This window comes from Callionymus lyra, chromosome 7, assembly GCF_982586985.1.
Source record: "Callionymus lyra chromosome 7, fCalLyr1.hap1.1, whole genome shotgun sequence".
Lineage (NCBI taxonomy): Eukaryota > Metazoa > Chordata > Actinopteri > Syngnathiformes > Callionymidae > Callionymus > Callionymus lyra.
Window position 1 is genome coordinate 20,470,334 of NC_141824.1, and position 25,217 is coordinate 20,495,550.

Here is a 25,217-nt window from a genome sequence, read left to right on the forward strand (position 1 = left end):
TTGCAATAATAGAGAAATATAAAGTATGAGACATTACGATTGATATGACACACTTTTAACAACAATTTTAATAAACGCAGAAAGAAAACACAATGTATAAACTTAACTGAAATAATCGAGTCACTATATTCAAACAACGACTCAACGCCTTGTTGTGAAGTTTTGATAAATTTGGGGGTTACCAGTGAATGCGCGTTGCCATGGTGACGGCCAGTATCCCGGATGTAGTATTCCTCTCCAGTCCAACATGGCGTCGGGAAATGAGACTTCTCGGTCTGATGTCACACAGTTCGCTCGAAGTTAGTTCGTCTCGATCGTTCCAATTCTGACGCGGCTTCTTCAATTCGGGGTCACCGGCCAGGAAAAGACGCCCATTATCGGACATTTCCAGGGTGAGTAAACAACTTTGCTCGAGCTTGTTGTGTCTGAGCTTATGGCGCGTCTGGACTCCCTGGTAACTGGCTAGCTCTGCTAACGTTAGCCGCCGTGAAGTGCACGGAAGAGCTTCCGCGGTTCTGCTCCCGCTGGTGTCGATCCTGACGGTCGACTTGTCGAGTCCGTGTTTCTGCAATAAAAACCCCCATCGTCGTGACAAACACGGACTTAAAAGAAGTTAAGAAAAAAGTCATGGGAGCCGCGGCGGCGTCTCAGTGGAGGAGGAGACCCTCCGAGCCCAGGGGTCGGCTTAAGTGAAAATCCAAGTCAAGCCGGTTCTGGTAATCTTTGGTATTCCTCGTATGTCTGTCACCTCCAGCCAAGGAGTCTTTTAACTAACCCTCCTGCTTGTGATCTACACATGATGGCAGGAACAAGTCTTGAATGACTAGATGAAGGAAAGAAGATTCCATGTTTTCTTTTTGACCTCTTTTTTTTTGTCAGAACAGGTTTTTTTTACTGTCTCGTCTTCCTCGAGCGAGTCCATAATGGTTCTGTGTGAGGCTGACAGATGATCCCGTAAGAGAGACTTCACAGGCAGTTAGTCAGCAGTGATAGTGCAGGAGAAACCAACCATTCCTGGAATGCCAGGGAGGTATGGAAGGGTCACGCTTCTCCTGCACTCTTCAGTCTGAGGGTTTAAAGAATCCACCTTCGTTCTTCAGAACAGTCTGAGGGTTAAAGAGTCCACCTTCGTTCTTCAGAACAGTCTGAGGGTTAAAGAATCAACCTTCGTTCTTCAGAACAGTCTGAGGGTTGAAGAATCAACCTTCGTTCTTCAGAACAGTCTGAGGGTTGAAGAATCAACCTTCGTTCTTCAGAACAGTCTGAGGGTTGAAGAATCAACCTTCGTTCTTCAGAACAGTCTGAGGGTTAAAGAGTCCACCTTCGTTCTTCAGAACAGTCTGAGGGTTGAAGAATCAACCTTCGTTCTTCAGAACAGTCTGAGGGTTGAAGAATCAACGTTCGTTCTTCAGAACAGTCTGAGGGTTGAAGAATCAACCTTCGTTCTTCAGAACAGTCTGAGGGTTGAAGAATCGACCTTCGTTCTTCAGAACAGTCTGAGGGTTAAAGAATCAACCTTCGTTCTTCAGAACAGTCTGAGGGTTAAAGAATCAACCTTCGTTCTTCAGAACAGTCTGAGGGTTGAAGAATCGACTTTCGTTCTTCAGAACAGTCTGAGGATTGAAGAATCGACCTTCGTTCTTCAGAACGCCAGCGAGAAGTGAAGGAAAGAACATAGTCTGGAGCTTGAAGTCGAGTCTACAACCGTGCAGGACTCATTGTTGACAGTCTTGCATGTCTGGGGTTTGTCCTGAACAAGGGAATAAACTTCTTACCATCTGATAGTTGGATCTCAAACTGTCCGAGTTACTGGACTATAACACAACCTTTTTTTTAAACCCACTTTTAAAGCTTTTCTGTTTTTAAAATTTTCCAAATATCTGTTGACATTTACCCACTTTGAGTTCTAGTGCTCAGTAACTTATGGCCCAGCTTTGACAAAAACATAAGTTAAACGGAAATGTTCTGTTTTCCGATCCGGGTTTATTTTTCTTGATGTTTTTAAAATGCATTCAACAACGTGACAGTAATACACCGAATTTTAAAAGCTACTGTTGACGTTTATATACATAATATATTTGCTATTATTTCCTACAAAGGTTGCAAGACTTTTATACAATGCAACATTTTTTTAAAATTTCAAAATAGACTCATACAAAACAATCACATTAGTCGTATAATTCAAGAGCTCAAGTGCAGAATTAATAATTAACCACCATTTAAAGTTTAGCGGAGCTCATGTGATGCCTCTTAATCAACAGATGGTGACAAATCCTTCAAAAGATTCATGGACCCAGATGGTGATCCAGAACCAGAGTTTAATGCTCTTGGTCCTTTTTTGTTAACATTTTACTAAAAAAAAGGCATTTTAATCTGTTAATCTGCTTTTGAGTTATCGTGATGGTCAACGTGACTTCCTCGGCAGATGTGATAAGAACTATTTTTAAATGTTTGAAGAAGCAGGAGATCAGTTGCATACGAAAAATGACTAAAAAATGGTGTAGAAGTTTGACTTACTTTAGTAGTTAACAACTGGGACTGACTCTCAAATCTTCCACCTCCTTCACCATCGTTATTGTTCAGTTTGACCCTGTAGCGGCTCTCTTTGTCTCTGAGCGGGATCAAAGGTCACCCGGCTTGCAACTGGTCCACTTTCCATCAAAGGAGCAGCTCCTGGTGGAAAGTTCTGTCTCGTCAGATGAGTCTTGTGTTTTCGGCCCGGAGTCGGGTTTCACAGAGGGGGGTCATGTGGTGCAGGTGGAGAGACGCCGAGCGATGGTCGTCTTGGCCGCACAAGGTTTGAAGACGTTCTCCTCGGATGAGTTGATTCGAGGCGACAGCGAGAGGTTCAGCTGCAGAACGTCGAGGATTAAAGCTCATCTCGCTGGAGAGATCAAACAACGTGGTGGAGACTAGAAACATGGTGACATGTGAGGCTTCTTCAGGATTCATCGTCGGTCCACGGACATGTACGGGCAGGGGGGGGGGGGTGCCTGGAAGTGCAGCTGGAAAAAGATGCTTCTCCAGTTTTTTGTCGGTTGGAGCTTAAAATGATTGATAGGTAGTGGGCGGGGCTTAAGCATATTTTCTAATGTAAGTATATCAATGAAAAGAGAGTTTTGTACAAACAGACACTGATGATACAATAGAGTCCAACATCAATTTAAGAGACACTTAAATCTATACATTAGTTAAACTTAAAGTAAATCAATATTCTATTACTCCCCTATTCCTAACTGGAGACCTTTCCAGGGTGTCCTTCGCCTATATCTTGGAGCCTTGTGTAGCCTTATAAACAGAGTTCTTTGTTATATTTTAACTAGCCAGCGCAGGTTTGAACATAAAGTCTATCTAATCCAAACACAAATCCTTTCTTGAACTGATTGTTTTCTACACAACTGTGTCTGATTCAGATAAGGGCGAGTTAATGTTCCTTTTCGAGGAAAAAACGAGACAAGAATTCTTGAGAAAACTGTTCCGCAGGTTGACGCTCACAATACAAATCAAGCTTGATTTTTATTGTGTTTCTGGGATACAGTCAGAAGCAGAAAATCAAGCTCCGACTTGTTTGGCCCTGCTCGGGATCTCGTTCTGCTGATGTTGCAATGTGGGCCGACTACAGTTGGACGATCGAATGTGATCCATCTCACTTCTTTTGGCTGCTAATGTGTGTTACCTGCGTCGACTGCTCTTTGTTTTGTACTTTTTTTCTGTGCAGAAAAGTGATTTACTCTTGCTGTCTTTGATGTCTCGGTCCGACCAGCTGATCGAAATATTATCACAACACCAAGTCTGTTATTTTAGAGCTGCTGTGTCGCTACTGTCGACTTTTGCTCAACTTGTCATCATTTGTGAGTCATCTCTTGTGTACACAGGACGGCCGGACGGCTTGTAAATAGTTGAGAAGGCAGACTTTCATAACCGGGACGCTCTCTGTAATCGACTCACGATGTCACTGCGTAACTATTTGTAGTTGAACTCCTGCACCTTTCGATGGAACGGCAACCCTTTTAAAGCTGTATGGAGTCTAACTTTGCCTGTTTTTGTCTGTATGATGAAACTGAAACTGTTCCAAATGATTATGTCATAGAAAAATCTCTCTAATGTTTGACCTGAATCACAAGATTTTATTTGGCAAAACATGTTGGATTTGTTGAAACTATTACGTTTTAACATGAAACATTTGGCTTCTCTTTCATTATAACCAGGCAGGAAATGACCAAATAATCTAAATTTAATATCAAGTATGGACACATCCATTCATAACAATCCAAATTTATTGAAAAATTGTGTGGAAAAAAATGTGTATTTGTAAAAAAAAAAATGTGCACAATTGGTACCAACACACAAAACGTGTACAAAAGAAGACTAAAAAACACACTTTAAGGAAGTACAAATGAAAAAACAACAGTTTAATGTGTACATTCCAAACACAAAACCTAAAAAAAACGACTAATAATTATAAAAAAAAACATGCCAAGGGGGTCGCAAGTATTATCGATTCAAGATAAAAAACAGTCTTTCATTATAACCGGGCAGGAAATGACCAAATAATCTACATTTAATATGAAGTACCAAGATTGATATTCGCACGATCAACTGACAATTGTGCGACAACATAACTGCACATATGAAGCATATTTTGGAACTCTGTGCAACAAATGACCGAAGTGGAACCTGAGGAACTATAGCCTTGTCCATTTGTTTTGAGTGGATGCCAGAGCACTTGTTTGAATGTGAATTCTACAAGAACCGGCCTGAGTGAGCCGAGGACATGTCCGTCACGCCTCTATTGACCCAACCTGAACTTCTCGGAGATTGAAGACCCTTCAGCACAGGCATGACTTGTAGTGCGACAGCGCCACTGTTGTGTATGGAGTGAGACTTGTGCAGTCACTCAGGGGGCAGAGAATGTCAGAGTCAACACACAGTCTGAAGGTTAAGGTCAGCATATGAATATACGGGTGGGGTTTGGAGGAAGTGGGCTGAGCTCCAACTATGTTTTCTTGTCGGAAGAGCACGACAAAAGTCGGAGAAAACCGGTGGAACATCTCGTGGAAGGAAACAAACTTCTTTTTAATATATTCAAATCCCTTTTGCATGACCGGACAGTAGCAGCGGCTTTTACCCAGAGCTGGTCATGAAAGATTCAAGCTGACTTTTTTTTAATCTGTTTTGACTGTTTTTATGTTGACACACGATGGACACGACACATCCATTCTGACAATCCAAATTGAGTGAAAAAATTGAGTGAAAAAAACGTGTATTTGTAAAACAAATGTGCACAGTTGGTACCAATACACAAAACGTGTCAAATGTTAACGATTTTTCTAAAAAGTTTCACAAAACGAGACTAAAAAAAACACACTTTAAGGAAGTACAAATGAAAAAAACAACAGTTTAATGTGTACATTACAAACACAACACCTAAAAAAAGACTTATAATTATTAAAAAACATGCCAAGGGGGTCGCAAGTATTATCGATTCAAGATAAAAAAGATTAAACAGACTTATATACAAATATGTCTCACAAAATAAGACAAATGTTTGTATCCATGACTTAAAAATATCATCTTTTAAGTTTCTTAATTCTAAATGTAATTGTTTATCAATCCGATCATGAAGAAAAAACAAGATTTAAATTTAATTTCCTTCTCTCTGAGCCTGCAACTAGTCAGCTTGAATTTCCTACTTAAATGTTAAAATAAATGAGACTAGTTAACTATAGTAAACATATGGAGGTGCTTCTCCAAAATAGGTTGAACTATATTGACAAGAATGATGTCCAACATAGTGACTCCGCTGTCGTTATCACGGGCCTTCCCACATTCCTGGACCTGCCGGTGGAAGTCGCTGCTGATTGGCTGCTGCGCCACATGCTTTTGTTTGAACTCTGGCTCAGGATTGGACGGTTCCCACGTTCATAGTGTGGACCTGTTGCTGCTTATTTATTTGTTTCTACTCTGGAATGTCGGCAGACCTCTTCCGTAATGACTGTATGATCTTGTCCGTTTTTTTTTTTACATTAAAAAAAAACCCCTAATAGATCAGGTTTAGAACTAGTTGGAGAACTTAAAAACAATTATAAACACACAATAAAGTACTTATTATATGAACAATTAGGGGAAAACCAAATGTTCATGTGAAATAAACGTCTTTTAAGTTTAGCGTCACCTGTCTGTATTTGACCTTGAGCCGACATTGGTCGCACACAGACTCACCTGAGACGAGTCACCTCGACTCCGAAAAGGTTCTCACAGTCCCGTGGCTTCCTGTGCTGTGATGTCACGGTGATGGATCTGTTTATTTTAGCAGCTGCTCTCGGCTTCTCACGCCGACCTGCTCTGGTCACATGACTTCATTCTCACTGTTGTGTCGACCAACTCGCACATTGCTGTGCGAGTGAAAGTCGCTGTTGAATCTTATTACGATGTTTTATTGGAAGCTTTACACATCATCACTGAGGTTATGGGATTCATATGTTCTCGCAGGTAGTGACACTAGCTTGATGGTGTTCATTTGCAAAATAGCAAACCCCTAAAATGGGTCGGTCATATATAATATTTAATAAATAAACACAGGCCTTTAATACTGACACACAGATTTAATACATTTCCGTTGTTACGCAACTTTTTTAAACAACAACCGAGTATTATGTAATTGTTCTCATTCACCTCGCCTTCTTCTCTGATTCTTATTTTTGAATTTTTTTTTTAGAAGAGCATGACAGCGGCACATACAGGCCTGGCATGTATACTACATTTTTACCGCTTTTTTGTGTTTTAAGTGTCATTCCATGATTCTATGACTTTTCTTTCAATCCAAAACTGAAAACCTTCATCATGACTTTACTTTAATAAAATAATTTAAAGGTATTAACCATTGAATAAACTTCTGTACAGCTTTTCTTTTTTGAGAATTTCCAAATATTTGTTGACATTTAACCACTAAAGATTACTACTGGTACTCCTGACTATTGTTTGTGTTTAATTTTTTTCTCAATTAAAATGAGATTAAAATTGTGCTACAAGAAGCGACAACACTGTGTCTGAGGTGGAGACTGGGATGAAGAGGTTCATGCTACTGTCAGCCTTTCCTGTTTTTACAGTGCCAGTTACCGACTGTTTAATAAATATGCTTTTATTCACGCCCAGTCAGTCTGGAGTTATTGAAACAGTCCATGTTCCGAGCGGAACGATATTTGCGTTGATTTATTGTTGTTTATTTAAGAGCATTTATCACAGACTCAGGAGGTTAATTTCAGCATCTCTGTGCCAAGATAAACTATTTAGTAACACGAGAAATATAGTTCAAACACGTTCTTGTTTATTTATCCGAGTCTGCATGTTTTCAGGGAATTTTCAGTTGATATGGATTAAACTTGTAAGCATATTATACTGACCTGTAGCTATTGTGAACCAGATCTGGCCCCTGGATCTTGAGTTTTACACTTGTTTTTATCAGCTTCATATAACAAGAACACAAAACAATTAAAAATAAAGAAATAGATTATAATGCGTGTTTATGTTCTTTGATACCACAAACACACGTCAGAATACACTGAGATAGATGTGAGGCAAGCGTAAGTGATCTACAGTGCTGTGTCTCAAACACATACTAGCGTACTCAAAGTTAGTATTTTTAGTGCGTTAGTGCGTCTCAATTCTTAGTATGCGAAATTAAGTGCGCCATGCACACTAAATTGTCACTAAAACGCCCACAAAACTGAGTATGATTCGATGGACACTATCTAAACTAAACGGCCGCCATCTTAGTGACGTTGTAAACGGAAGTTACGTCATATATATATATGCATATATATTATTATACTTATAGGTGCATTTTCAGCCAGCAGTAGAAGGATGGCATGTCTTCGGTGCTGATACCAGCTTACATATCTCGCAAATATTTAGATTCTCATATTTTTTCTTTATTTCTTTTTCCAAACTTGCAAAACGTGCTGCCAGCAGGTGTCGATAGCGTTCAAACAGCTGGTTGAAACATCGTTAAATAGAAGTAGAAGAAGAAGCTGTTGCGTCCTTTCCTGTAAAGTGCAGTCTAAGTCTAATGCTGTGTCTCAAATCGCATACTACTCTTAGTATGCTAGAAGTTAGTATGCATCAGTTTAGTGTACGTACTAACTAGTACGCAAATTCTCCACAGATAGTATGTCTCAAATCAAACACTGCTGCTACACACTAACCGGAGATCACATGACAGCTTCTTCTTCTACTTCTATTTAACGATGTTTCAACCAGCTGTTTGAACACTATCGCCGACACCTGCTGGCAGCACGTATTGCAACTTTGGAAAAAGAAATAAAGAAAAAATATGAGATTCTAAATAAGCGCGAGATATTTAAGCTGGTATCAGCAGCAAAGACGTGTTTATCCTACTACTGCTGCTGAAAATGCACCTGTAAGTATATGCATATATATGCATATATATATGACGTAACTTCCGTTTAAAACGTCACTAAGATGGCGGCTGTTTAGGGTGGTTAGTGTCCATCGAACCATACTCAGTTTTGTGGGCGTGTTAGTACGCCAATTTAGTGTGCATGGCGCACTAAATTTCGCATACTAAGAATTGAGACGCACTAACGCACTAAAAATACTAACTTTGAGTACGCTAGTATGCGATTTGAGACACAGCATAAGTCTAAGTCTAGCAGCAGTGTTTGATTTGAGACATACTATCTGTTGATATTTTTTTGTACTAGTTAGTATGTACACTATCCTGATGCACACTAACTTCTAGTATACTAAGAGAAGTATGCGATTTGAGACACAGCACAGGTAAACAGGGATTTGGCGCTCTTATTATGACGTCACTTACTATCAGCACACGTGCATGTGTGCGCGCGCCCCCGCCTCTCCCTCTTTCTCTCGCTCTCTCTCTCTCTCTCTCACTCGCGGTGACGTCACGAAACTCGTCGGAATGCGACTCTGTTCGCTTTTCCAGCCGAAAAAAAACAGGCGCTCGGTTCTGGTTCTGGAGAAGATGACCCGCTCGGACGTGAAAGTGACGCGTCACCCGGAGTTGTAACTTCACCACGGAGGCTGCGAGGTGCGTGTGCGCGTGTGTTTTTCCTCGTCCGCGGGACCAGGTGGGTCATGTGTCGCCTGGAGCTACGACTCCACCTCCGGAGAACCGTGAGTGTCGAGCGGGTTAAACTCGAGTCGTGGAAACAAAACCCTTCCGTTTTGCTGAATATCTGGGATTAACTGGTTGAAAAAGACTGGGTTGTGTGTGAGAAAGAAGGCGAGAGCAGCAGGTGTGGACACTCTGGACAGCTGACCCTCACTGACACATGTGTCTGACACATGGAGTCAGTCACGTGATCTGTTCACTGCTGTCAATGAACTTATTTACTGAACTAAAACATTTGTTTAGAATTTGTTTAGTATTTGTTGTGTCGACTTCTTCCTGGCTCGTCCAGTTTTCCAGTAGTTTATCCAAATAAACAGAAAAGGAATTCAATTTTTTTCGTGCACGTGCAGGATTGTTACCAATAAAAAAAATGTGTTAAGATTTTTTCCCCTTTTCTTTTAATTATTTTTACAAAATAAGAATAAACACACACTTTAAAGGAGTACAAATGATGCAAAAACCTTTAAATATATGTTCATTACAAACACAAAATAAATACAAAATTATTTAAAAACATGGCACAGGGAGTCGCAATTATTATATTCCCAGAACAACCTTTTAGATAAAATAAATAAATTAAATGACATTATCGCAAGAGATCTAGACCGGGTATAACAAGATGTTTGTGTATTTGCTATCATGAGTGTTTTGACTGTATGCTGGCGATGGTGTTCAGTATGAGAGTGTGTGTGTCTACTAGCTTTAAGAGACTTTGTGCCAATGTGTGTGTTTTGTTTTAGCAGTATCGGTCGTAATCGGTTTCTCAAGAATTTGTGTTTCACAAAAACTTGATGTAAACAAGTGTCTTGATGTGTCAAGAGTCAGAGGATAATGTTGCTTCGAAGACGATAGTGTCCTTTCAAAATAAAACGCACAATACACTGTAATAATCAATAGAACTGAAATTATATATTACATTTTTTATTTGTTTTCATTCTGTGTGGCCCGATATAAAATGCCTGAAGTTGTTCCGGCCCTGGGACTGTTAGTAAACTCGCCAGATAAATCGGTGTGTTCCTGAAGAACCGGGTGTTTTTCAAAGCTCACCTTCTTATCTTCCATTTGTCAGCGTGTTTGGGATTCTTTACTGTCAACTGATGCTTTTCATTAAGAGTTCTGCAAATCTGCAATTCAACAACAGATTGTTTCTCGCTGCTGTCACACGTTCTGCTGATGCTTGGCTTTCATTAAATGACTCTTGACTTCCTGTCAATCAAATCTTGACTGTGACACCTAGAGGTGCAGTTTTTTTTAGTCCAATCAATGGAGAGACTTAAGACTGACTCTGTGGATAAACGGTTTCCTTCATATTAAAAAAAAAGAATTTAAATTTTCCCTTTTAAATCTTTTTTCATCTGTATATTTTTGAAGCCCATAATGACCGTGTTCCCCAAACATGGAGCAGATTCCCTCTTACATGCATCAAGAGTTACACTCGCTTGTCGGTACAATAACTACTGAATGAATGTCACGATTGAAATGATTTTTAAAAGCATTAAACTACGACAGTGATGTTCTCTAGTAGGGAATCAGTGTTGAAAAAACAAGTTAGAAAACAATAATGGAGTCTTTATTCAGTGATAAAATAAGTAAAAGTGATTTTACTTTAGTGAGAAAACTAGTTGACATTGTAAGAGACAGCGTCTCACAAATCGAAGACTAAATAACTATTGGTTTAGTTCAGAACTTAATTTCCAGTCATAACACACCAACTAAAAAACCTGAATGCTTACCTATCAACTGGTAAAGAAACTTGATAAAACTCACATTTAATCTGTTATTAGTTTGAAAAACACAGTTACTTAAATTATGAGATTGTAACGATGTTTAATACTATTATTATCTCTGGGTCAAGGTGGTCCGAAAACAAATATGTTTGAGGTATCCCTGGGGTGGTCTCTGGGTGAATGTGAACACAATTTTTTTTTTTTAGACCTCCGGGTCACCTTGACCCACGGAAACACAATGGTTTACTGTTGTTTTATGGGTAAATTTCCACTTTAAATCAACAGCTTCCACCTCAGTGTTGGGGAGTGTCTCTGTCGAGGCTGAGGTTTATGACCATGAGTCGAGCTGAAGTTTGCTACAGTCTCGTCCGCTTCATCCTGAGCTTATCAGCGTTTTCTCAGGGTTCACTTGGACACAAACATGAGTGTGCGAGCAGAGGTTCACTTCACTACATGTGTGTGTGGGGGGGGATCATCAAAGAGGAGAGTTTGGGGGCCACAATGTGAGTGAGCGATCATGAGGGGTGGTAGTCGGGGGTGGACACAGGGAGGCTCTAACTACAGCCATTGTTTTTCCGGGTGAAGGGTGGGGTGGGGGGGGGGGGTCGCTGTTTGTGCTTCTGTGTGTTTGAAAGAGCGGTACAGTGTCGCTGCCGCCACCACAGAATTACTCGCTCTGTTTCACACACTTCCTGTTGGTAGTAAATCACTTTCCTCTGACTCTGGCTTCTTTGACACTTTGTCCATCGCTCGTTTGAAATCCCATGAGAGTTCTTTTTCCAGAACCCTGGTCGAGTTGACTTCCGGGGCGACAGGTAATGGACCCTGAGGCGAGGAAACAAGAGATGGTCCATTTTCTGCTCATCGGGGCGTCGGGTTGTCAATCACGATCGTCGTAGGACTCGGCTCTTGACTGACGTCTGGACGGATATGTTAATCTCATCCCGCGGAGGCATTTAACACTCGCGCAGAAACCTCACCTTTATGAGACCGCAAGCTAAACTCTTTCCAACACATCGTTAATGTCACCCGGCTGTGAACAACTAATTAAATAAATAAATAATTGTCGGATCCAGAGACGTTTCTTGCCAGTGTTGTCAACAGAACACAGCTTATGTTGTGTGTTATGACTGTATTTATTTCCTTCTGAATACTCTATACTGTTATAACCATAACAATGTTTTTCGTGTTTACAATACTGGTATTAAACTTTATTTTAAAATAAAATGTTACAGCAGAATAATGCTTAATACACGTGAGATAAGATAATAGTAAGTAAGTAAGCAATTATTATTTGTATAGCGCTTTTCCAGACCAGGGTCACAAAGCACTTAAACAATCAAAACAATATTCAATAAAGTATATACTTTAAAGGTCAAGATAAAACTGATAACACAACAGGAGTTCCAGAAAATCAAGGAAAAGCCTGAACAAATAGAAATAGCTTCGATTAATGAGTTCATGACTAGCTGAGGTGTCATCATTCGGATCAGGAACCAGGAAGTAAAAATAGTTAAAGTAAACAAACCAAACTTGTGCCTCAATAGATGCATCTTATCTCTTGCTTTTAACTTTAACAAAGTTGTTTTCGAAAATTCTTGTTATTAAACTGTTCTATTTCATTTTATATTTAAGTATTACAAGAGATTTCTCTGCTTAGACCTGAGTAACCTTATTTTGAATCACTCGACTCCTTCCAGGTTTCTTCAGTATTTGAAGTGTATTGTCAGGCTTCACCTACACGTCTCTGCTGCTCGTGGTTGTTGGCAGTGACCTCTGGTTTTTTTCCTGTGTTTCCGAGGGCGGATCCTGCCGCACTTCAAACGCTCCTGCTGTGAAAGGCTTTATTAACGCTACAGGCCAAACCAGGCTTCATGACTCACGGCCTCTCCCTCCTGTCTCGCCCTGGTCCAGACCTCGGAGCCTCGTTCCTCGTAACGTGTCCTGCTGTTGGAGCTCTTTGTTATTTCTCCTCGAACTTCAGAGTCTCAGGACTACATGTCAGACCTGATGGAAGACGTGAAGATTGTGCTCCGGGACATGAGATCTGTTTGCTCTTGACTCAGAGTAAATGTAACTATTCAGAGAAGGAAAGAGGCTCCAGCTGTTGAAGAAAAAATGGCTCATAAACTCACTTTATTCACCTTTTTAAATTCTTCTTTGGTGTGCTCTGATGGGTGTGTGCACCAGTTGTGATTTCAGGAAAATATTGGCCGATATGTTGTTCAAATGTCTGGATTTGATCATGATAGTGAAGCAGAAAATGGCTTTAAGATGGTTGGAAGTTTTATTGAAGCGTCTGCAAAACATATTTCTTTCTAAACGATGTTCATTTTAATAATAAGCGACTAATTTTAGCATTAAGCCTCAACCCTCATTTCTTTTGTTAATGTAAGTATTTCTAGATTAAGGGAGTAAAACATTTTATTCTCGACATTTAAAAACAAGTTATTTTATGGTTCATGTTTCAATAGTGTGTGTATAAAAGATCATTTGATGTTTTATTTTACAATTAAAACTCAAATATTCACAGAATTTATTCATTTTTGTGGTGCAATTAATCCTCTGACTAGTTAGCAACATTCGTCATTTCCTGGAAATTTGGCCGTTAAAAAAAAGTTTAAAGTTAAAAAATTAAACACTGACAGACACTGGATTGCATTATTGTTAATATTTTGAGAAGCACTCTCCTACAAGCACTTTCACATTTGATAAGAGAAAGTATTTGTTCATTTCTTTGTTTTAAAATCCAGAAAAAGTGCTAAAAGAAACAATATATAGTTTTTCCTACAATACAGCAATACATCGCAGTGTATCATATCGTCACAAATGTATCATGATAAGCATCGTATCGCCAGATTCTTCAATACTAATCATAGCTAAGTTGGTAAGTTGTTTAAGGGTAAACCCCTTTTTGAGTAAAATTGTATGAAAAAGGGTTTTTGAAAGAGCTTTGTAATTTAAATGTTGAAAAATGTTAAAGCTTTTTAATTTATTGAAATCTTATCTCAACTATTGTAATAGCTATATTGTCAACATCTCTTCCTGCTTTATATATATATATGGATATATATATATTATATATATATATCCATATATCCATATATATCCATTTTTTTTATGATGATGAAGTTTGTTTGTTTTTGGCCCCTTGCGACCACTGCCCCCCACAGAGGGGGACACTGGTCAGTGGGGTTTGATTGACATCTAGTCATTACCAATGGAGGCTTAAATTGATCGACTCTCTTCTTACAGTAGCGTTGGCTCTACATGTGACTCAAATATTTGCTTATTATGTCATAACAATTACTCCTAATCCAACTTTAATTGTTGACCTTGATACAACCTGTTTAACAGCAAAACTACATTTTCTTTTGGTCACAGGATTAAAACTGGGAGTGACTTTAGTTTAAGCAAATGATACAAGTGCATGTTAAATGGTGTGAAGTTTGACCATCTTCAGCAACTCTTTCCTTCTTCCTCTAAGCCGAGCTGCTTCTGCTCGAGTAAATGAAGGATGAGATACGAGTCCCTCATCACTCTCTTCGCTCCTCCTTGCAGGTCTGATGTTTGGCTCGCTCGTCCGCCACCATGTTCACCAAGAAGAAGAAGTCTCGCATCCAGATCTCGGCGCCGTCCAACTTTGAGCACCGGGTCCACACGGACTTCGACGAGCAGGAGCAGAAGTTCGTCGGGCTGCCGCGACAATGGCAGTCCCTCATCGAGGACACAGCCAAGAGGCCCAAGCCCTTCATCGACGTGACCGTCATCACCACCGTGGAGCCCAGCAAGGTGGGCGGAGTCACCTGTCAAACTGCCACGGATCCATGTTTTCATAACTTTAATTTGACACGCTTATGAAACATAATGATCATCAACAAGGAAGTTGTCAACGAGTTTCTGATCGTTATTCGGAGACTTTCGTGACCAATTGTTTCCACGGACCAAACTTATTTTGTGACCTAATTTGGTTGCAGAGCTTCAGTCTGTGCGAGATAACTTTATCCAACCACTTCAACACGACCTTTGCCATTGTTGCACCCCCCCCCCCCAACCCAGCACAAGGTCATGCTGCTGTTTAAATGCCACTTAAATTATATCTAAATCCTTTTTTTCATTGATTTTACACAAATAATAATAATTATTATTGTTGTTAAATCTTTTTTTACTGTTAGCATGTGTTTACAAAAATGTTTTTCAAAAAGAAAATTTATAAATAACTACAATTAACCACAAATAAACTAGAAAAACAATGAGAATAATAACAAAACAAAATAATAGACAAATTGAATTTCCATATCTACAATTTAGAGATACTTGCTATAAAAAAACGAAATCAAATGCAGATGGAGTACATACCAATGTACATACAAATATAATTATTCCAAAAATATTCAGTAGGAAAAGGATATCGGAAAAGTAATTCCAATAAAGACATCAAATGAAACTCAATCTTTTTCGTGGAAGAATTTTCTATGTATATGGAAACTCATTTTCTACACAATCTTGTGTCAATCTCGTCACTTTTGATGTCAGTGTGTGAAAAAATGTTAGAAAATAAAAAAGACAGATAAAACTTAAGACAAAACATCTGTTTGTTGTTACTTCAACAGTACAAATGTATAAAACTGTTTACATAAAAAATTTTTCCTGTCAATTCGACTCATTATGCTAACAGACAATAAACAAAAAAACAAACAAACAAACAAACGATTGTTGATTCAAAAATTCTGATCAATATTATTAAATCGTTTATTTATAAAGCACATTTAAAAACAACCAAGGTTGACCAAAGTGCTGTACAGTGTGGCATCAAATACTACCACTTATAAATGATAAAAGTTGAAAAATATAAAATGTAACGACATCAAAAACATTTAAGAAATGAAGGAAACACAAACAACAACCAAGAAGAAACGGGAGTCCAACTCGACATGTATTAAAAGCCACGGAATAAAATATTTTTTAAAGATGATTTAAAAAAGATCTGAAGTCAAATTTAAAATACTTTTTTAAAAGATCCAGTAGCTCTTCAACTCATCGTGATGTTTGTAGTGAAAGCTTAATACATGTGTGTGAGTTTAATAGTGTGTATTCTTGTGAGGTTGGAACCTGATTTATTATTTTTCAATCTGCAGTCGATTGTTCGCGGCAGCAAGATCGGGGCGGACGGATCCCTGACGTGGCTACTGGATGAGTTCGACACCATGTCGGTGACTCGCTCCAACTCCCTCCGGCGAGGGAGTCCTCCCGTGCAGCCCCGCAGGGACGCCCCCCCGGGGGGACAGGAGAACGGAGACCCTCACCAAAGACACCACTCGGACAGGTGAGACGGCGGGACACTGGTGTTGAAACTCAGATCCGATGATCTTGTTCCTGCTCGTCTCTCTCAGGTCGCGCCCGGACCACCACGGCGACCCCCGACACGGCCAGCACGCCGCCCGACCGCCTCATCGAGAAGACTCCGGTGCAGGGAGGCCACAGCAGCAGCCCCGGGGCCAGGAGCCAAGCAGGGGAGCCAGACCGGGGTCAGGTCCTCCACCACCGCCCCCCAGAGACAGGGAGCACCGAGAGAGAGACCAGGTCCGAATACCTGACACACTTCTGTCACCTTCGGTCAAACGGTTGTCGCATGGGGAAAAAAACACGACACATAATATTCCTAAAGAATGCTGCACTACTGGCTTTTGTTTCAGGCTGAAATTTTTATTTTTTATTTTATTCTTAGATATATATAATATATATAATGTGCGAGGCTTCGAAGTACTACTGTGCGAGGCTTTTAAGTAATAATTAGCAAGGCTTGGAAGTATTAATCAGCGAGGCTTCGAAGTACTACTGTGCGGGACTTCGAAGTACTACTGAGTGAGGCTTTTAAGTAATAATTAGCAAGGCTTGGAAGTATTAATCAGCGAGGCTTTGAAGTACTACTGTGCGAGGCTTAAAAGTACTACTGTGCGAGGCTTCTAAGTAATAATCAGCGAGGCTTCTAAGTAATAATCAGCGAGGCTTCTAAGTAATAATCAGCGAGGCTTCGAAGTATTAATCAGCGAGGCTTCTAAGTAATAATCAGCGAGGCTTCGAAGTAATAATCAGCGAGGCTTCGAAGTAATAATCAGCGAGGCTTCGAAGTAATAATCAGCGAGGCTTCTAAGTAATAATCAGCGAGGCTTCGAAGTATTAATCAGCGAGGCTTCTAAGTACTACTGTGCGAGGCTTAAAAGTACTATTTTATTCTTAGATACTTAAACACAAAAGTGTTTTTTTTATTATTAATCACACAAAAATAGAATTAAGCAACAATGTATAAAAAGCAAACACCAACCTCTTAAAGGAAAATAAACGACAAACAATACAAGAAGTGATAAATACAGTAAATGACTTGTAAACTAAAACAAGTGCAGAAAACGGTAAACTATTCAACACAATGTAAACTTTACTTTTCACGTAAATAACGGCATATTTTACATCACATATTATGAAAATTGTATTATTTTTTTAGAAGCCCATATAATATTTTATGTGTTCAGTTGTTTATTGAAGTCATTACCGTTTCCTTATTGAGTGTTCCAGGTTTAGTTATTAAATATCCTACGGTCCTGAACGCACCATAGCGGTTCCCGACGTCATTGAATTCCTCATTAATTGGTGACGAAGAGAAAGTAAATGTTAGTTACTCTACCTCGTCCACACATTGATTTACTTAAGAGTTGAGACTTAAAGTTACGTCCATCATTGTTTATAAATATTAATGGCATCTTATAAAAGAGATCATTTATTGTATATTTGTCTGTCAGTCCATCAGGGTGACGTCAGAAATGCACATACATGATGGTGGCATGTTTCTCCTCCTCAGGACCAGGTGACCCGCCGGGACCAGCAGAGCGACCACCGACCGAAGTCCAGCTACATCGGAAGAGAGGGCAGTCCTCAGTCTCCCAGGGACAAGCGCCCTCTCTCCGGGCCCAACATCCGGACCCCCAACCTCCCCGTCGGCGACGGCGTCGTCAAGCCCGCCCAGCAGACGACGAGACCCTTCAACACCTACCCGAGGGCCGACAGCGACGGGGGACGGAGCCCCACGGGACAGGTGAGAGACCCTCACACCTGTGTTCACATGTGAGTCTGACCTGATCTTCCTCCTCCAGCCGACCCGACACGCAGAACCCTCGCCCAAAAACGGGCCCTCTGCCGGGTCCCAGCGCGGCTCTTCGGGCTCCAAGCCTCCCATCAGCCACCCCCATCACACCTCCCACCCCACCTTGACCGCCGAGTCCTCCCAGCACCCGCACACGCCGCACCCCACGGTGCCCGCGCCCAGACCCCCCGCCCCCTCGGGCCCCCCGATGTCCAGTGCGCCACCCCAGGGCCGGTCCCCTCAGAGAGAGCCTCAACGGGTTTCTCACGAGCAGTTCAGGGCGGCGCTGCAGATGGTAGTGGACCCGGGCGACCCCCGCACCTACCTGGACCACTACATCAAGATCGGCGAGGGCTCCACGGGCATCGTGTGCATCGCCACCGTGAAGACCACGGGGAAGCTGGTCGCGGTCAAGAAGATGGACTTGAGGAAGCAGCAGAGAAGAGAACTTCTCTTCAACGAGGTCTGAGTTCACCAGCTGGTCCACAGACTTTACTGTATTTTTCAGTCTATTATGAGAACATAAAATAGTTGGCTGTATTTTTTCAAAATCACCGTACGCCGTATAACCTAGGTCAGGGGTAGGCAAACTCGGTCCTCAAGGGCCGCAGGGTGTGCAGGTTTTTGTTCCAACCGATCAAGAGGACACATTTTGACCAATCAGGTGTCTTGGGAGTGTAATTAGTTGATTGTCAGTCTGGTGTTGCTTGTTTCAGCTGAAACCTCATTGGTTAAAATGTACATGCTCGATCGGTTGGAACAAAAACCTGCACACCCTGCGGCCCTTGAGGACCGTGTTTGCCCACCCCTGACCTAGTGCGTCTATTGTATTGATGATGCTTGACGCTGCGAGGCTCAGTGCTATTACTGTGCGAGACTTTGAAGTATTACTGTGTGAGGCTTTGAAGCCTTGCACAGTAATACTTCGAAGTATTAATCAGCAAGGCTTCTAAGTATTAATCATTAAGTACTACTGTGCGAAGCTTAAAAGTACTTCTGTACGAGGCTTCAAAGTACTACTGTGAGAGGCTTAAAAATACTACTGTGCGAGGCTTAAAAGTGTTACTCTGCAAGGTTTCATAGTTTTACTCCTACAAGGCTTCATAGTATTACTCGCCGGGCTTTGTATTATTTCTCCTGCGTGGCTTGGTAGTATAACTCCTGTGAGGCTTTCTTAGTATTATTCCTGCAAGGCTTCTTAGTATTACTCCTGCAAGGATTTTTAGTATTACTCCAGAAAGGTTTCGTAGTATTACTCCAGTGTGGCTTCAAGGTATTACTCCTGCGAGGCTTCGTAGTATTACTTTTGCGAGGCTTCGACTATTACTCCTGCGAGGCTTCGTTGTATTACTCTTGCGAGGTTTCATAGTATTACTCCAGCTTGGCTTCGTATTATTACTCTTGCGAGGTTTCATAGTATTACTCCAGCTTGGCTTCGTAGTATTACTCTTGCGAGGCTTCATAGTATTACTCCAGCTTGGCTTCGTAGTATTACTCTTCCGAGGTTTCATAGTATTACTCCAGCTTGGCTTCGTAGTATTACCCTTGCGAGGCTTCATAGTATTACTCCAGCTTGGCTTCGTAGTATTACTCTTGCGAGGTTTCATAGTATTACTCCAGCTTGGCTTTGTAGTATTACTCTTGCGAGGCTTCGTAGTATTACTCTTGCGAGGCTTCTTAGTATTACTCCTGCGAGGCTTCTTAGTATTACTCCTGCCAACATGACCTTTAGCTCCAGTCTGACCCTCCTCTGCTGCCCACAGGTGGTGATCATGCGAGACTACCATCACGAGAACGTGGTTGAGATGTACAACAGCTACTTGGTGGGAGACGAGCTCTGGGTGGTCATGGAGTTCCTGGAAGGGGGCGCTCTCACTGACATCGTGACGCACACAAGGTGAAAAGAACAAGTCTGATTAAATTGATATGAAATATGACTCATGTTAAATCATCTGAAAACTGCCTGGTAGAATCAAAATATAACAGAATATAAGTGTCTTAAAATAAACTTGAGCCTTTGCTAAATAATGACTCGGGTCTAATCGATGTATATTCCAGGATGAACGAGGAACAGATCGCCACCGTGTGTCTGTCGGTCCTCAAGGCGCTGTCGGTGCTTCACACCCAGGGAGTGATTCACCGAGACATCAAGAGCGACTCCATCCTGCTCACTCACGACGGCCGGGTACGTGGAGTCTTCCTCACTCTGGCGGGGGAATAACTTGGATCACTCAGATGCTGGTGTTGTTGAGCTGAACAACTTGATAAATACAAACTCCTGGATTACTGCCACCTTGTGGAATGATGGATGTAGTGCACTATAGGGTGGATTGTTGTTTGTTTTTTTTAACAAAAAGTACATCGGCGCCATCAGAATATTGACTTCTTGAATTTAAAACGTTAAAACTTTGAATATTTTATTTAAACACTTACATTATTAACTATTTTATTTTTTCTATATAAATTGTAACATTTCTCTATTTAGCGGTTGAATTCGTTTTTATTGAATGATTGATTCTATAACTTGAAGTTGAGATTTTCTAATTCCAATAATTCAAAAATGCATTTTCCCAATTCAATATATATTTTTTTTAGTCTGTGGCCTTTTCAATGTAACATGTGGTGAAATAAATATACACATATATACTGTACATTTAAAAGGCCACATGTTAAATATTGAATTTACTTTTTAAGCTCTGTTAAAATAAAAAAGATGAATTCATTCAGAAAATACTAAAGTTCTCTATTAAAGTAAAACACTATAATTGACAAAATATTGAAGAGCTTAATTGTGTCCAGCTTATTGATGAAAAACCATCATTTCATGTTCAAAAGTGAAACGGCAGCGAGTCTAGCACGACTGGCAGCAGTTCGAGGTACAATCGCAGCGAAACAAACCTTGTTTGCAGAAGATAAGGGAAGTTCTGGTGCAACTCTGTCTGACTCTGACCCACATTCACGTGTTTACCTGAGCTGGCGTCAAAATATCCTTGTGTTCTCGATCTCATGTCTGAACTCAACATCTGTGGAACATTTTGCACTCGATAACAACATCTAAGGAGTACTTTTTTATATCTACCAAAGAAACCATGACAAATTACCGTCTCATTATTTGCTATCAAATACATTTAAAATGCCTATTAAATTCTATAATTAAAGAAATATACTTTTATAATATTGTGTAAGAATTTAATAAGAATACAAATGTGTTTTTTTGATCTTCCTCACGTTCTCACCTCCACTCTGTCTGCAGGTGAAGCTGTCGGACTTTGGTTTTTGCGCTCAGGTGTCCAAAGAGGTGCAGAGGAGGAAGTCTCTGGTGGGGACGCCCTACTGGATGGCGCCCGAGCTCATATCCAGACTTCCGTACGGACAAGAGGTGACGTTCTAGACGGAGAGAGAGAAGGGTCCACGAGGCCTCTTGAGGGGGTCACGCTCACAACCTTAAACTGTGTTCCAGGTGGACATCTGGTCTCTGGGCATCATGGTGATCGAGATGGTGGACGGTGAGCCGCCATACTTCAACGAAGCTCCGCTCAAGGCCATGAAGATGATCCGGGACAATCTGCCCCCTAAACTGAAGAACCTGCACAAGGTAGAGTCTTGGATCTGTTGTGGAGTCGTTGGATCTGTTGTGGAATCTTGGATCTGTTGTGGAGTCTTGGATCTGTTGTGGAGTCTTGGATCTGTTGTGGAGTCTTGGATCTGTTGTGGAGTCTTGGATCTGTTGTGGAATCTTGGATCTGTTGTGGAATCTTGGATCTGGTGTGGAGTCTTGGATCTGTTGTGGAGTCTTGGATCTGGTGTGGAGTCTTGGATCTGTTGTGGAGTCTTGGATCTGGTGTGGAGTCTTGGATCTGGTGTGGAGTCTTGGATCTGGTGTGGAGTCTTGGATCTGTTGTGGAGTCTTGGATCTGTTGTGGAGTCTTGGATCTGTTGTGGAGTCTTGGATCTGTTGTGGAATCATGGATCTGTTGTGGAGTCTTGGATCTGTTGTGGAGTCTTGGATCTGTTGTGGAGTCTTTAAGCAGTTATTCAGTATATGCATGTTCATCTCATCTTCTCACCCGTGGTGCCCCTCTGCTCCTCCAGGTCTCTCCTCTACTGAAAGGATTCCTGGACCGGATGTTGGTACGAGACCCGGCTCAGCGGGCCACGGCCAACGAACTCCTCAAACACCCCTTCCTGACCAAAGCGGGACCCCCGTCCTGCATCGTCCCTCTGATGCGACAGAACAGAATGAGATGAAACACTTGCGGCTCCAGAACGCTGCTCCAGGAAAAACCCCCGGTTCCGCATTGGAAGAGAATACTCCTGCACACTGAGGCCAGGAGAGCCGTGTGCAGGAGTATTCTAGCGAACACGGCCGTGAAGTGTTTCTGGATCAACGGGGGGGACCAGGATGAAGACGGCATCAGAGCTGCTCTTGTTGAAGGTCAGATCTGAACGAGCAGGACTTTCTATCTCGGATTCTTTTTTCTTTTCTTTTTTTTAATTTCCCGCCTGGATCGTCTGGAACATTCTCACGACAACCTTGAACTTTTTACTACTGAGGGAAGAAACGTTCGACTCCACACAAGATGTTATTGTGTCGCCTTTGACGCTCGGAGCTTCCTGTCGTCGGGGTCGAAGGTCAACACTGGAGTTTTAACATGATTTTTAATGTGCAGGCGTGAGAGCGGTTTGGATGCTTGACCCGGTTTTTAATTTTTTTTTTAACTTTCACTTAATTTGGTGGAGACTGAGGAGGACTTTGAGATGTTTAGAGGAGGACGATGACTCTCCAGCATCAGCATGGCTCGTATTTATCTGAACGGCTTCACCACTTTATAACCTCGACGGACGATCCACGCGTGAGTCACTGGTCCGTCTGGGAATCCTGTTGATCCGAGGACGAGGAACTTCTCTACAGTGATGATGTCATGATAAATGAAGGCAGTCAGTGCTGCACCCGGTCGTCACGGTAACACCCCCCTCAGCAACAAACTTCCCCCCGATTTGTGGCGTCCGGTCCAAAGTACCATCCAACTTCGGAAGGGAAGATCTAGTCCTCGGGACAATGATTTCCCCGTCCAGACCACTGACCTCACTCGGACCTGAATGATGCCAGGATTCCGGGAATCTTCCAGGGGTTAATAGTTCACTGGATGACTGGCAGGGTCGCGGATCACATGTTGTGCTCATTCTTTACTGGGCCCGGCTGAGTAGAAGTAGACCAGAACCAGGTTGATGGAAGTCTAAAAATGGATGGTCACCATTTAAACCCCGAACTGTGGAGCGCCCCCTGGTGCTGGGAATGCCACTATTCACGGCTCTACTCCGAGCTCCTTCCCGATGCCAGAGCTCCTCCTCCGTCGTCTTTTCCTCGGACCCTCAACTGGACAAGATCTTTCTTAACTTAACGTACGGATGAATGGTGGTTCAACATTCTTACCAGCCGGGAATTGAACCTGCAACACTAACCACTTCACACTGGATGTTCTCTAAGTCCTCCCCATGGCGTCTTGAGATGTGCCCCGGCGAGCTTGGACAAAGTCACCCGTCAAGGCCGCCCCCTTCCTGGCTAGCTGGGACCAACCTAAGACAATGAATTAATTTAAGAGGATCTCAAGGGTCACGAACGACTCACGTGGTCCGTAAGGTCAAGCGAGCTGTGCACAAAAACAGAATTCAAACAAAACACAATTCTTTTCATTTTGTTTGTTTGTTTGTTCTACTAAAACACACTGTAACGACGCAAAGAAAAATAATTTCCACTAAATGTACTATAAGACTATTTTTGTGAACCTCGATGTAATTATCCGTGTGAATACGTAGACGACACTAACTCACCCGATGCTTCCAGTGGACGCCAGTGTTGCGTAGCGAGCGGCGCCGGTGCCTTGTTAGCTTCTAGTGGTTTGTCATGTCTGCCGTCGTCGTAACAACCACAGCCGCTGTTTCAACTGTGAGACAAAAAACTTTCTGTGTTTTGTATAAAAATAGACTTCACTTTGCAGATTCTACTTTTTTTCAAATACAGTTTTTTGTAAAAGTATTTTTGTCATCAAGTGTTTTTCTTTGTCATTCTTTGGAAGCGTGTTCAGCTGCTGATGACCTCGTGCTACACAATGATGCTCTTTGTGAACAAACGTTTATAAATAATGTTTATTAGAAATGAAACCTTTTCTTCACGGGGTGACAGACATGTAACCTGGTCTCAAAATAGACATTTTTAATAAACTACCATGTCAAAATTCTTCTAAACGGGAAGTTGCAATGTTCCGAGAAACAGGAAGTAGATTAGAGTGACCCACAAAAGAAGTAGCGTGGGACAATCATTCAAGCAGATAGTATCACAAAAAATAAAAAAATAAAAGTTTCATTGGGGCATAAATCTTTTAATAAGTCAATACTTCTTTCTCTGCAAATTGATTGTATAGAAGATTGAATTGAACATTTCAAATTTTGGATTTTTTTTGTTCTATTTAATTTGATTTAAATTAAATTTTGTTAGCATTTAAGCATGTTTTTTTTAATTTATTTTTTATAAAAATTATAATCTTGAAAATATTCCTAGACTTTAAATTGAATATGAAAATATTTGCACCATTATAACAACACTTTCATATCGAATTTAAAAGTATTCAAATGATTTTGAATTTAGTGTATATAAATGTATATTTGGAATTAAAATATCAAACTTTATGGGCAAAAGAATATATATATTAATTTTAAAACTAATTTTATTTGAATATAAAAATGTTGGCAGTAGTATACCAACAACAAAAACACATTCAATATAAAAATTATTGATTTAAGTGATTAAATAATAAACTAATTAAATGCTTGAAAATACAAGATTTCAAAGGAGTTAAACATTTAAAATGTTATTTTCAGCCATTCAATACTTTGATGTCACTGATGTCTACCCTCTCAGGTCATGGCCCCTGACCACTGCAGGCTCCCACTGATGTTGGTCATAATGACTCATACGACTGACTTAAAGATTGACCCGCATCTGTCTTCTGATTAACATCCTCGGTTATACTGTAACCAAAGGAGTTTTTCAGTCGTGCCCTGACTTCACCGTAACTTTAAGGTTAATTATCTTTAGATGGAGTTATTGTGAAAGACGGGAACTTCCCTCATCGATTCATTATTCTGAGGTTCTCGCAGCATGTTAAAACTCTTCTGCTTTCATTCCTCGAATCTTTAT

The 25,217-nt window shown here is 41.0% G+C and overlaps 1 protein-coding gene across 2 annotated transcripts; it reads left to right on the plus strand.

Annotated features, from left to right (window-relative positions):
• The first annotated feature begins 246 nt into the window (after window positions 1–246).
• pak4 (p21 protein (Cdc42/Rac)-activated kinase 4) lies at window positions 247–24,050 on the plus strand. Of its 2 annotated transcripts, none has more exons than XM_087795803.1 (11): window positions 247–392; window positions 14,443–14,673; window positions 16,020–16,207; window positions 16,275–16,464; window positions 17,738–17,971; window positions 18,030–18,482; window positions 19,783–19,916; window positions 20,078–20,204; window positions 21,273–21,398; window positions 21,480–21,614; window positions 22,112–24,050. In XM_087795803.1, the coding sequence occupies exons 2-11, from the start codon at window positions 14,473–14,475 to the stop codon at window positions 22,265–22,267; spliced, it is 1,944 nt and encodes a 647-aa protein (XP_087651929.1). In that variant the 5' UTR covers window positions 247–392; window positions 14,443–14,472; the 3' UTR covers window positions 22,268–24,050. The 2 variants fall into 2 exon arrangements, with proteins under 2 accessions (XP_087651929.1, XP_087651930.1); XM_087795804.1 differs by lacking the exon at window positions 247–392 and adding an exon at window positions 8,948–9,070.
• Window positions 24,051–25,217: the final 1,167 nt, after the last annotated feature.